Genomic DNA, 13002 nt, shown 5'->3' with positions numbered 1-13002 from the left:
TAATTTTTTCCTTTTATTAATATATTAAATGTTTTTATATTTAACATTATACTTTAAAATTTATGTATATATTAATCTTTTATATAAAAAACTTAATAAAATTTACGATTTATTTTATTAACTTTTTTAATAAATATTATCTTTTTAAAATATCCCGTAAATATATTTAATTTTATAAATATATAATATATTATTTAATTTATAAAAATATTAATTAATTTATACCCGTTAATTTCTTTATATTCGGTAATATATTATATAATAAATACAAATATATATTCCTTGTTTTTAAAGTTATCTTCGTTAAAATATTACTTTTAACCGTTATAATTATAAATATTTTTCTTTTTAATATTTTTTTTTCTTTTATATTTAATTAAAAATATATTAAACTTTTCCTTTATATTATTTATTTTATATTTTTATATATATTATTATTACTTTTTATACTTCGTTTATTATTTTATAATAAAATATTTTATAAATTAATATTTTTACTTTTTATATATAAAATACTTTTTATTATTTTATTAATTATTATTACATTAATTATTATAACATTAATTATTATAACGTTATTTGTAAAATTTTTCCTTTTTATATTTATATTAATTACGGTTTTTATTATCTCGATATATTTAATTAATTACGTATTAAAAATAAACTTTCTTTATATAATTTTTTTAAATTTAACATTTTTATGTAATTTTAATTACACTTTAAAATTTAACGTAAAAATTATTAAATATAATTATTAAACATATTAATACATTATTAAATATTTAATATTTTTATATAACATTAAATATCTTTTATATTAAATAAAATTTATCATTATAATTATAATTTAATTTTTTATATATACGTTAAATTTTTAAAATAAATTTCTTAAAATATATTATTAAATTATCATTAAAGTTTTCGGTTATAATAATATAAATGTTTATTAACGTAAATTTTTATATATACATTTATACGTTTTTTACGGTATAAAATATATTTTTAAAACGAATAACCATTTTTTAAAAAGTAAATTTTTTTTTCGTAAAATGGTTATAATAATATTATTAAAAATGCCTCGTAATAATTATTTTTTTTTACTTTTATTTTATTATATAAATCTTTAAATATCTTAATTCTTTTATTTAATATATTATATTTTTCTTTTTCGAATTTATTATTATTATAATTATACATTTTAATAAAATTAATTAAAACTTGTATTAAATTATTTTATACTTAAAGTTAATATAAAAGTATTTAATATAAAAATAAATAAAATAAAAAAAGATAAAATAAAAAAAAGTAAAATAAAAAAAATTAAAATAAATAAAATTAATATAATAAAATTTAATTTATATAATATTAATATTTTTAAAAATAATTAAATTAATATTATTAATATTTTTTTATTAAGATTTAATTTATTAAATATAAATTTATTTAATTTTAATATATTTATTAATTTTAATATATATTTATTTATTAATTATATATTAATAATTAATTAATATTAAATTAATTATTTATTTAAAGTAAAAATATATTTAATTAATTTATTAAAATTAAATTTATATATTATTAATTTATTAAAAAAAAAAATTTATTTAATTAATTAATTAATAAAAAAAATATATTTAATTATTTAATTAAAGGTAAAAATATATATAATTAATCCTTTAAAAATTATAATATTTATAATTAATTTATTTATAATAAAAATATATTTAATTAATTTATAAATAATGGTTAATAAAACCTTTTAAATATTTATTTTTTATTTATTATTTTTTACTATTTTTTTATTAAAATTAATATTAAATTATTTATATAATTATAATTTAATAAGTTAATTATTATTTAATTTTTTTTTAATTAAATTACTTTTTTATTTTTATTTATTTATAAATATTTTATTAATAAACTTAATTATATTTTTAATAATAATTTTTTTAATATTTATATTTATTATATTAATATTTTAAATTTATTTTTTTTTTATAATTATTTAATATATTAAAAATTTAATATTAAAATAAATATATTTTTTTTTATATATTTAATTATATAATTTAATAAAAATATTAAAAAATTTTTTACATTTAATATATCGTAAAATTTTTCGGGAAATGGTTTATTTTTTAATATAAAAATTTCGTATTTTATAAAATATTTTTTTATTTCGTTTTTTAATATTACGTTTACTTTTTTAAATATTTTTAAATTTTAATTATTAAAATTTATTTAAAACACATTTTAAAAATTTTTATTACATTAATTATCGTTATATATTTCGAATTTTTTTACGTAATATATATTAATAATTTTTAAAATTACCGTTTTAATATATTTTACATTAAAGTTAATATTTATAAAATTTTCGATTACGTATTTTTTTTAATTATATCGTTTACCTTTCGTTACCGTTATTAAAGTTATATTAATAAAATTTTAATAAATTATTTTTATTACTTTATAATTAATTTATTAATTAATTATTAATTAATATTAAATTAATAATATTAAAATTTTTATATAAATATATATTTAAATAATAATAAAATATAATAATAAAACAATTAATTAATTAAATTTTAATTATATAATTAATTAAATAAAAAACGATTTATAAATTATAAAAAAAATTTTCTTTATTTAATTATAAGTAAAACATAACTTTACCGGCTTTAACTTTAATGTACGTGTTACGTAAACACGTAATTATTATTTTAATAAAAACAAATATTTAAATTTTTAAATTTTTATGATGTATAAATTAATAATTTATACCTTTTTTAATCACTTTAAATTTTATTTTAATATTTATAAAATATTATAATTGTAATTTTTTTTTATTATAATTATTTACTTTTTATTTATTTACATTTTATTAATAATGATATTTTTATTTTAATCTTTAAACTTATCCTTTATTAATGTTAAAGGTTAATATGTGGGAATTGATTTAGAAAGTAAGGTACCAAGGTACATACTTCAAACAATTCAATTTTAATTGAGTGCGGTCCGATAACGATATCGATACGGCACGGGAATACGTAGTGCCAGATAAGACCTAGTGGACCTTATCCTTGTCCACTTTAAGCTCCACCAAGACATTGAACTTGGATCAATCCACCAGAAAAAAGTCATGATAGAGGTGTGAGACCGCGTTAACCTAGACAGGCGACAGCAATTGTCGCAGCCATGATTGTAAGAGATATGGGTGTCCGCCACGCCCGGAAGGCATTGGCCGCCCCTTTGCGCCAGGCCTGTCTTCGCGCTCTTTCTACGCAGCCCACCTCGACAGGAGTACCCGATCTCACGGAACCGACCCTCCAGTCTCCCAATGCCAATCCGCAACCTCCTCCCTCCATATTCAACTCCAAGATCCGCGCCCCCGCGCGCCGGAAGAAGCCCGTAGCACCCGATAACACCGTTGCGAACTACGAGATGGCGCAGGAACTCAGGTCCCAAATCGGCAAGGTGGGCACCAAAGTCCAGCGCACGTATAGACCAGCAGACGTCTTCCTAAACCCCCCCGGACCAAAGGACGTTACGCTGGAGCTTCTCATGGCGTCGCAGGCGCACATGGGACACCACGCGTCGCTGTGGAATCCCGCCAACGCGCGGTACATCTACGGCATCCGGCAGGGCATCCACATCATCTCCTTGGAGGAGACGGCGGCGCATCTACGGCGGGCGGCACGCGTGGTAGAAGAAATCGCGTACCGCGGGGGTCTGATCCTGTTCGTAGGCACGCGGCCCGGGCAGACGCAAATCGTAACGCAGGCGGCCCGGTTGGCACGCGCGTGCCACCTCTTTACGAAATGGACGCCCGGGTCCATTACGAACTCCGAGGTCATTCTGAACGGCATGCCCATCCAGATGCTGGACGAGCACGACGAGCCTGTCGAGGGGTTCAACCGCCATCTCACCGAGCGACGGCCCCTGATCCCGGACCTGGTCGTGTGTCTGAACCCTATAGAGAACTACGTCCTGCTGCACGAGTGCGCGCTGGTTAATGTGCCTACGATTGGAGTTATCGATACGAATGCGGAGCCCACGTGGGTTACGTACGCTATCCCGGCGAATGATGACAGGTAAGGAAAGCCGTGCAATGACTAGGTACCTAATTTATACGAGGTGAAGCTAATAATACACGTGCTATATAGTCTGAGATGCTTAGCCGTCATCGGCAGCGTGCTAGGACGGGCCGGCGAGGCGGGCCACGAGCGGCGTATCAGCGACGCGAAGAAAGGCATAGTAGCGTGGAAAACTCCGTTAGATGTCGCCAAGTTCATGGAGCAGGAGAGGGAGAGAGCTGCGCTCGAGTCCGCTTCGGCTGCCGAGGCGGCGCGGGGACGTGCTTATCTCTCCGAGGAGGCCGAGGTTGGCTTTGGTACTGGATTTCAGCAGAGTCGTTCGACCGGGGCGAGGTCAGACCCGGACCTAGATTGAGCTACTAGACGGAAAAGACTCGGGGCTGATGTATGTGTAAATTACTGCATTAGGTAAATGCACATGTGTAAATAAGAAAAAGGAGGGATAAGAAATTCCCAAAATGAACTCATGCTTCGTCTTGAATGTTTGGTATCATTACCTAATGTTTAACCTAGGTCTACGTTGTACTGTTTTCCAAGTCCCTGCTCGTAGGCAACGCCTGCTAGTTGGTCGACCTGAATGTCGTTTAGATGAAACAGAATTCGCTCGTATGTGTGCGGAATATGTTCAAATATTATGTGTTGGAGTAATAAGGGGATTGGAGCCGTACGTGAGGCCGCGTTACCCTCATTCTGGCCCGTTGAAAACGACATTGTAGATACTACTCCGTTTGACGGTATTATTAGTCCCTATGTCCCCCACTGCTGATTCTTCTCCTACCGCGTTGGTAGTTGACTTATCGCGAGGATCAATTTCCCCTTCTCGCCTGGTGTCGGGATCATTCATTATACCGGCGTCAATATCCATCTCGGAGTCGTCACCATGTTCGATTAACATGTCCAGGTCCCGGTCCACGGCGTCTTGATCTTCGGGATGGTCGTCCCCACCGTGCAATGGATGCACTGTATGGTGATGTGCCTCGCCGTCAATACTGTCGGCATCATGTAGCAGTGCCTGAAAGGAGTCTGGGTGGTGGTGGGAATGATGGTGTGTCTGCATATGAAAATGTTCATGAAGGACGGTGTCCTGGGTGTCTTGGGGGTTGTAAGGCTCATGCCGTGATGTATCTGGGGCATGCGGACTAGAGTGTACAACCGTGTCACTAGGATGGAATGAGTTGAATGCATGAGGATGATGATGATGGTGACTTTCTGGTGGATGGTGGTGCGTAGACTGGGATATAATCTGCGGATCTATGGGATGGTACATATTCGTAGCTTCGTGTAGTGAAGCAAGAGTTGCAGCAGAATCGTGGTGGAGCTGAGTCTGTATAAGGTGATGATGGGGTTGTAACGCAGCATCTGATAATGTCTGTATGGGCGGGTTTAACAAAGACGTGATATCACTTGGGCGAGCATATGGATGTTGAGGACCAACTAAAGCCGGAAGTTCGCTGTGGGTGGGTGCTGGTAACTCGAGGACCCTGTCAGTCGCATCGACGCTTCTGGATCCAGGGGCTAATACAGGAGACAATATTGACGATATGGGACCAACACCGATAGTGGCATTGTCGGAGTTTACATTGAGGCGCCTAATAGGGTTCTGAATAGAAGGTGTTTTGCTCGCTTCTTTGCATTGTTCACATGTCCTAATTACATCCGAAACAGTTTCCTTGATGCGACTCCAGTGATACTTCTCAGCAATAGTCGCCGTAGTCTTGTTAATGCCGGCGTGACCGCCAACCTCGTGGAGGCGGCGCGAAATATCCATCTGACGGACGGGGTCGCTGATAACTTCCTTATCCTTAAGCATCAATACGTCGTTGTCGAGTAGCTTATAGTGCGTCGCGGCGCTCCGGAGCCTGCTTTTTTCGGCGCGGTCAGATCCATTCGGGTAGCGCCCGTATTTGAGGTAGAACTTGATTTTGTCGAAACGCTCTTCACTCACGAGAAGTGGCTCGCCGTTGCCCTCGCCGGCACCAGGCCCAAGGTCCCGCCCGTAGATTATGGCGTCGATTAACCGATCTGGGTACGACTTAAGGTTGCCACATCCCTTAACACGTCCGATGCGTTTGAAACCGAGCGCATCCCAAATCTTACACGAGGCCACGTTTGTCTCATAGACGAGGTTGAACACCGAGTATGTATAACCGAGCTTTGGTGCCCAATCCAAGTAACTTTCACCCATAAGACGACCCACGCCGCGATTGCGGGAAGCGTCCGTCACGAGAAAACCGCCGTTGCACACGTGGCTGCTTCGGCCTGGGTAGTTAGGCTTGATATAGAAACTGCCCAGGCATTCTCTTGACCAGTCCTTACCCTCTACCACATCGGCAGCACTCTCGATCTGACCGAGGAGCATAATTCCACCAAAATTCTGGAACCAGTAAGCAGAGAACTTCTCCAGGGGCATGGGGTCTATCATGGGATAGGTATCCCCGCCCTCAATCTCCTTTGCGAATTGGTCCGAGAGGTAGGCTAGCAACGAAGGGGGTACTTGATCGCGAGAAGCAAAGGGCACTACAGTTGCAATAGTTTGTCGATCTCGTAGAGTCACCTGACGAGGGAGGACGTTTGGTGGTAGCTCCGGCTTGTTGGGGTCCGGATAAGGGGGTTGCCCGGTGACACGGTAGATAGTTGGACTTGACGGATCATCCATAATTGCCGGCATCTTGTCTCCGAATCCGTTGTCCTCCGGGGCCGTTATGTGCTGAAAGAATTGCGTCACTTAACCTAGACATGTTACCTATCAACAATACGTACTTATTAAACACATCGTAAGACCTATCCTATTTCTTTCATCATCTCCTTTTTCGTCTCCTTTCTATAACCACCAAAACATTGCCATGTACATTCTCGAATAGATAGGTGAATCATTTCTTCTCGAATCATCGTGACTCGAATGAAGCGTATAATGGCCATCTTACCGAAATTAAAAATGACTGGTTAGTTTCTGGAACGCCGCACAACGCTGTGTTACCGTTGCCACACAGTACCCCTCGATGTCGGTTAAGGGGTTAAGGGGGGTTAAGGGGGGATTGGTCAGGGATTGTAAGGCGTGTGGTTGGCGATGATGAACTGTGCGTCGGGAAGGGAAATTCGTAGACGTGAATATTTTGGAACGCAGAGCTAAATGAAAGCGCCACGGTAGAAGCTCGGGGAGTTATATTTGGCTTAAACGAATACTTTTCGCATGTACTATGTAAGCAATTATCGGCGTTGTAAATTTGAATTATGAATATATAAAATTAGCCCGAACCCGTGAACACCAAGAGGGAAACAGGAAAAAGGGGGTAGATCCCGGTACGCTCTGCCTGAGGTTAAATTTAGACAGTCAAACGATTTTAGGAATATTCTTCATTAGACGGTCTTTTATTCATTAGACGGTCTTTTATTCATTAGACGGTCTTTTATTCATTCGTGTGGTAGATATTCCTACATCATCTATGGAATAAAGCAGCCACACGTAGTTTTTCAGGTATCATAGCCACATTACCGCGCCACTAATGCATCGTTGACCTTAATACCTTATGTTTACCGTCGTGGCATACCTCTTCCTCGTCCTCTTAACGCCCTCTGTGCTGCTCCAGGCGGCAGCGGCTGGCCCGGCGCCTGCGGTTGGGCACTCTCTTCGTTCCGGATAGTCTCATCTACACCTAGGATCAAGCAACTGGCCTCGGTAGCTGACTGTATGGCATTAATCTTGACAAGAGCCGGTTCCCAGACGAACCGTTCCATCATGTCAGCAACACCCTCGTTCACGAAATCGACACCAGCCCAGACACCGCCTCTGCGGTGCTCAACACGTAGTCTATTTAAGATATCGGTCGCGTCGAAGCCGGCGTTATCGCACAGTTGGCGGGGAATAACCTCGAGGGCTTTAGCGAAAGACTTGATGATGCCTTGTTGCTTGTGCGGAACATCTTTGTCCGCGAAACGATGTAAGTACGCGGATACCTCCATCTCACAAGCACCACCGCCACCAACGATCATATGGTTTTTGATGGCGCGCTTCACGATCATGATGGCATCGTGTAAGGACCGCTCGACTTCGGCGATAAATTGCTCAGCACCACCACGAAGGACCAGAGTGCACGTCTTGGCCTCTGGGCAGTCTTCGAAGAAGTTGAAGCGCTCGCCGCCAATCTGGCGTTCTTCAAAGGAACCACACGTGCCCAAGTGATGGGGTTGAATATCGGAGCAGGTTGATTGTATGGTGGCGCCGGTGGCTTGAACTACTCGTTCCATATCTTCAGAAGCGACACGACCAGCACAGAATATGTCTCGATCAGCAAAGTACTGTGTTGCTAGATCTCCGATAGGTAGTTTAGAGAGCACGACTTTGGCGCCTGTTTGGTAAACGGCTTCCAGCTTCTTGTAGATGATCTGCCACTCGGCGTCGACGATTGCTTGGTACTCGGAAACTTGCTCGACTCGTACTTCGGCGTTGTCCTTCTCAGCCTTCAACTCCAGCTCGACGTTCAGGCAGACAATCTTGGGTTTCTTGAAAGACTTGGGTTGCTGCTCGAAACCAGCATACGAAAATGTCTTCTTGAAAGCTACTCCGTTGACGAATAGGGAGTCAGTAAGGGAGCCACCAGGGATCTTCTTGATACCAATAAGTTTCTCATTTAAGTCGTCTTGGTCCAGTGATAGGACAGCATCCACAACCACTGCAATACGGTTAGCTTTTATATGCGCAAGCGGTATGGGTTCGGGTACCACATACTCTTCGTAAAAAATGGAGTATCTTTCTTGATCAGCTTGCTCGTCATAGCTGTGGCCGCTAGTTTCGCTAGGGTATCCCGCCTGTTGGACTCGTCTGTCCTCACCGCAATCTCTTTGATCTTGTTGACCGCCATCGTCGAAGCTTTCCGTAAACCCTTGATGATGATTTGGGAGCTAACACCTTGCTCAACGTGCTCCTTGATTTCCTTGAGTATCTCGCCAGCAAGAACGACTACGGATGTCGTTCCGTCACCGACTTCGGCATCTTGTGATCTTGCGATATCGACGAGGATTCGTGCGGCAGGGTGTACAATATCGAGGAGCTACAAGTTTTTAGTGGCATGATTTAAAAGAGAGGGAAAAAAGATTAATGAATCGAACCTTCATCACTGTTGCTCCATCGTTGGTAATAGTCTGCCTTCCATTTTCGTCCACCATTAATAAATCACCACCGTAAGGTCCCAGAGTCGACTTGATGGTCGCTTGAACAGCTTGGCAGGCATTTATATTTGATATTATCTGGCCTTTTCCCTGAGAAGTATCGGTCCCTATATCCAAAGTTAGTCCAGAGACGGCCTTCATTCACTAATCGAGGGGTAGCTCCTGGTCCTCACCTTCTTTTAGGACGATGATAGTGGGGGTTTGACCTCCGAAAGACATTTTGGAGGAGTGTATGTGGAGTGTATGTGGCGAGTGAAGGAAGTGGTTAAAGTAGAAGTAGAATTTGTTCGAGGGAGTTGGGGAAGTTTATTCGCCTCGAAAATCGCCAATACTTGACCCTCGATAACTTTCCGTTAGGTGGGTGAGCTTTAACCTAAGAGCTTTAACCTAGGAGCTTCAAAAAATTGTTGTAGCCTCGCGGGGTGGGTCACATACAGCACGGGCCATGATAACCCCGGCATGTGGACATCATCAACCCCTCATTAGTAATCAACATGCACCCAACTTAGTACTAGTTATAAGGTTTAGATGTAATTATACCATTTCTTGAGTCTTAGCGAATAGGTTAACAGTACAGTTACTTAATAATATTGCTAGCTTACATAATGTCCGAGGTACATTCCATTAGTTAGGTTGTGATCACTGACGTCGTTGATGGTTGATGGCGAGACACCACGCCTTCATGAACAAGCGTAAATATATCCCACTGTTCAAAGAACTCAATGCCCGAAAGGGTCAATAAGTCATCCAGTAGTGAATACCACCGATCAAATAATACATAGACATGTCGACAAGTTTGACACCCACTGAATTCATTTATTTTGAATCTAGGCTCGATCTCCCTTTCCAACTCCTCAATTTCAGGGAAAGGTTCACTACACATGACCGGGTAGACCTCCACTAAGATCAAGATGTTAGCTTTCATGTGCTCTCGGCGTTAAAACAACTAGCTATATCAAATGTATTTTAAAGGAGAGAAAGTCATACTAGTGTGCTTTATAAGCCCATACTGGTTTGGACTCAATGATTCCGTTACTGCAAAAATGGTGGATCTGCGATTTTCATTGAATCCTAACTCTTCGAAACTGAAATTGAACCGCTCATATTTGTCAATTACGAAGATGTCTCTTTCAAAGTTGATGTAGATGCATCCACACGGTGCGCCAGATATACCGTCGTCACTCTGCGCGTCTTCCCAATCCTCATCCTCATCGTCGCTTAGGAATGTCGGCTCCATCAAAGTTCGAAAGACGGGCAGCTGGACCGGATACATATCTAAATATGTTTTCCGAGCCAAGAAGTTGATACGTAGGGCCGGTGATGTGAGAGAAGGTGTCGGCAAAATTTGCTTTTTCACATCGTCCATAGGTACGAGGCGATTTCTGTTCGCGTCCAAGATGTACTCTCGCCATATTTCGGCTTGAATCTCGACAGGTAGATTAGGGAAAGCAGGAAAAGACATTGCTGCTAATAACCTCGAATTTAGGAGAATTGGGGAAAGGAACAAGGTGTGCTTATATAAAGTGTAGGTCGAGCAAGCCCTTATTCTCGAGACCTTTTCACTTGTTGACAGTGCCTTGAACATAGGGGATTTCAATTTGGAGAATGTAATCGTTGGTTTGTGTTTGAGGCAAGGCCCTAAAAGAAATTTGAGATATACACATGTAAGGTAAGTACCTAAAGTACCAGCTCGTACCTTCCACCTTGCCGGCACTTTGGTTGGAGGTAGTTACCTCTTACGCCTTTCACTCTTGACTGACGCAACATGCCTTCCATCAAAGTATTCAAAGGGTAAATGATCCATGTAGTTGACACAATATTAAACTTTGATCAAATGTTTCAAGAGTTTTAGCATCTCCAAAAACGGACGATCTGTGAATCCAACAAGATACGCACTTTCCGTTGACGTGTTAACATGCCTTGTTTTACAGATAAAGGAGCCTACCTACCTACCTACCTACATAGGTACCTATGTATCTAAACGATGGCGACATAGAGGATGTCGTAGCCACACAGCCAGCTAGACGACGTAGGAAGAAACTGATGTCCACATAATTATCTCCAAATGCTCTAGATAAAAATAGAACACCCGGGTTACATGGTACATCTTGTCCACTATATGAAATATCCTTGCCCAGTCAACAGTGGCCTGGTCGAGTATTATAAGATATATTTAGGTATGCTGTTGAGTCATTCATAATTGTTAACGTCAAAGTTGAAGCTACTACGCAACGGCGTACCGGAATTCCGAAATTTTCATGCGATCTAAGACTTGACGTTGCCATGTTCCAATGTTGAAATAATATAAGTTTAAACTATCAATACGAAGCGAATAAAACACTTGCCCAAATTGCTTACTGGAGGACTGCTAGCCCCTGAGAATTCTTTCCGGCCAACCCCTCAACACTGAATTTTTGAAGAAACTTCGCTTTTCCTTGCCCACCAGAAATATCCAAGACAATAACAGCAGCGCCGGTAGTCTGGTTTCCAGGCGATAGAACATAGAGAAAGTTTCCAGCTGCCACGAGGTCGATGAAGCCTGCGTCACCCGTGTGGGATAAGTCAATGTGAGAAATGATGCTGGCATCCTTGGCGCTCATCTCAACGATGCGAGGCAGAGCAACGTCTGTAACGAAGACACTCTTGGTAGCGGGGGCATAGGCAGACCAGCATGTCGCCTTCTGGTCGCTAAGGGCTTGCTTGCCGACGGTAGTTACGCCTCCAGTTGCCGGGTCAAGGTTGAATACCGCCGCTCCGAAAGAGGCGTCAGTAGAGAAGAAAGTGTTAGTTCCGGGGATTATCTGGGATCCAAACAAGACGGCAGTGCCCTCGGGCGTGGTGCGAGTGTCGTGCGGGCAGTCCGAGTTGATCTCGGAAACGGGTAGCGTAGAGATAAATCCCGTCTTGTTCGTCGCGGGGTCGCCCTTGACGATAGTAATGAGCGTTGACTCGTCATCGGAGAACAAGACTTGGGAGACGGTGTTCGTTGGGCCGACGGGCGGGTTCGATTGTCCGAGGTCGAAGGATAACACGGACTTGAACGAGTATAGACCACCGTCATGGAACGGAGCGCAGGAGACACCGGCTTGTGTGGCGGTGGTCGCAACACATAGGAGGTTATTCTTGGCGGATGCGGCGACAGTGTTCGGGAAGGGCTTTTGGATGTAGGTTGCTCCTTCGCTGATAAATGACAATTGGGTCGGGTCACTGTCGGAGATCTTCATTGGGGTTACAGATCCGCTAAATGCGTTGACGGCGAAGACGACCTGTTATAAATTAGCTTTCATGTTAAAGAGCAGCGTGTATAAGTCAAGCCCACATTTCCAGATATGGTGATGGAAGACTGGCTCACGAGCGCGTCCGGCGCAGCAGGCTGTTTCATAGCATTTAGGCTGTTAGACCCATCCCCATTCACTGAGATCTTCTTCCCGGCCTTCAGAGTGCCATCCGATTGAATAGGTAAAGCTATAATCGAGTTGTCGGCGTCATTGGATATGAAATACACAGCCTTTCCAGTGGTTGGGACAGCCGGTTTGCAAGAAGAGTGCCGGTTGATAGCATGGCCAGCAATGCCTTCAGCCAGCATCAAAGTCGTGAGGAAGTTTGCCTTCATGATGGAAAAAATGGAAAGTTAAGAGAGTGGATGGACAGTGAAAGGCTTCGCTTGGATCTCGAGGTAATATTACTGTAGGAAAGGAAATGTGATATTAGTAGAGCTGCTTGGTCTTGATAG

General features: G+C 39.6%; 4 protein-coding genes across 4 annotated transcripts; 1 reads left to right on the top strand and 3 right to left on the bottom strand.

Annotated features, from left to right (window-relative positions):
• Positions 1 to 3219: 3219 nt before the first annotated feature.
• Positions 3220 to 4458, top strand: F5Y00DRAFT_252396 (ribosomal protein S2; the record flags this gene model as incomplete). The annotated part of the gene is made up of 2 exons (XM_048009935.1): positions 3220 to 4100; positions 4173 to 4458. 2 exons carry the CDS (start codon positions 3220 to 3222, stop codon positions 4456 to 4458), a joined length of 1167 nt encoding a protein of 388 aa, XP_047866281.1.
• Positions 4459 to 7456: 2998 nt separating this feature from the next.
• F5Y00DRAFT_233140 (chaperonin Cpn60/TCP-1 family) lies at positions 7457 to 9696 on the bottom strand. The gene is made up of 4 exons (XM_048007267.1): positions 9443 to 9696; positions 9210 to 9376; positions 8830 to 9151; positions 7457 to 8773 (listed from the first exon to the last, which is right to left on the bottom strand). The coding sequence occupies exons 1-4, from the start codon at positions 9486 to 9488 to the stop codon at positions 7635 to 7637; spliced, it is 1674 nt and encodes a 557-aa protein (XP_047866280.1). The 5' UTR covers positions 9489 to 9696; the 3' UTR covers positions 7457 to 7634.
• A 250-nt stretch (positions 9697 to 9946) lies between these two features.
• F5Y00DRAFT_233138 (uncharacterized protein) lies at positions 9947 to 11331 on the bottom strand. Its single transcript, XM_048007266.1, has 3 exons — positions 11201 to 11331; positions 10857 to 10938; positions 9947 to 10794 (listed from the first exon to the last, which is right to left on the bottom strand). Exon 3 carries the CDS (start codon positions 10729 to 10731, stop codon positions 10225 to 10227), a length of 507 nt encoding a protein of 168 aa, XP_047866279.1. The 5' UTR covers positions 10732 to 10794; positions 10857 to 10938; positions 11201 to 11331; the 3' UTR covers positions 9947 to 10224.
• A 186-nt stretch (positions 11332 to 11517) lies between these two features.
• Positions 11518 to 13002, bottom strand: F5Y00DRAFT_233137 (uncharacterized protein). Its single transcript, XM_048007265.1, has 2 exons — positions 12589 to 13002; positions 11518 to 12535 (listed from the first exon to the last, which is right to left on the bottom strand). Exons 1-2 carry the CDS (start codon positions 12880 to 12882, stop codon positions 11624 to 11626), a joined length of 1206 nt encoding a protein of 401 aa, XP_047866278.1. The 5' UTR covers positions 12883 to 13002; the 3' UTR covers positions 11518 to 11623.

This window comes from Daldinia vernicosa (assembly GCF_022497035.1).
Source record: "Daldinia vernicosa strain CBS 139.73 unplaced genomic scaffold F5Y00scaffold_15, whole genome shotgun sequence".
Lineage (NCBI taxonomy): Eukaryota > Fungi > Ascomycota > Sordariomycetes > Xylariales > Hypoxylaceae > Daldinia > Daldinia vernicosa.
Note: the sequence above shows the minus strand (reverse complement) of the source record. Positions and strands in the feature narration are given on the sequence as shown.

Excerpts from the sequence above, each read along its gene's own strand:
- F5Y00DRAFT_233137 (XM_048007265.1), bottom strand. The coding sequence starts at position 12,882 with ATGAAGGCAAACTTCCTCACGACTTTGATGCTGGCTGAAGGCATTGCT. Across the intron at positions 12,536-12,588 it reads CCATCACCATATCTGGAAAT|GTCGTCTTCGCCGTCAACGC; the intron begins GTGGGCTTGACT and ends AATTTATAACAG.
- F5Y00DRAFT_233138 (XM_048007266.1), bottom strand. The coding sequence starts at position 10,731 with ATGTCTTTTCCTGCTTTCCCTAATCTACCTGTCGAGATTCAAGCCGAA.
- F5Y00DRAFT_233140 (XM_048007267.1), bottom strand. The coding sequence starts at position 9,488 with ATGTCTTTCGGAGGTCAAACCCCCACTATCATCGTCCTAAAAGAAG. Across the intron at positions 9,152-9,209 it reads ATGGAGCAACAGTGATGAAG|CTCCTCGATATTGTACACCC; the intron begins GTTCGATTCATT and ends AAAAACTTGTAG. Across the intron at positions 8,774-8,829 it reads TACTCCATTTTTTACGAAGA|TGGTTGTGGATGCTGTCCTA; the intron begins GTATGTGGTACC and ends ACCGTATTGCAG.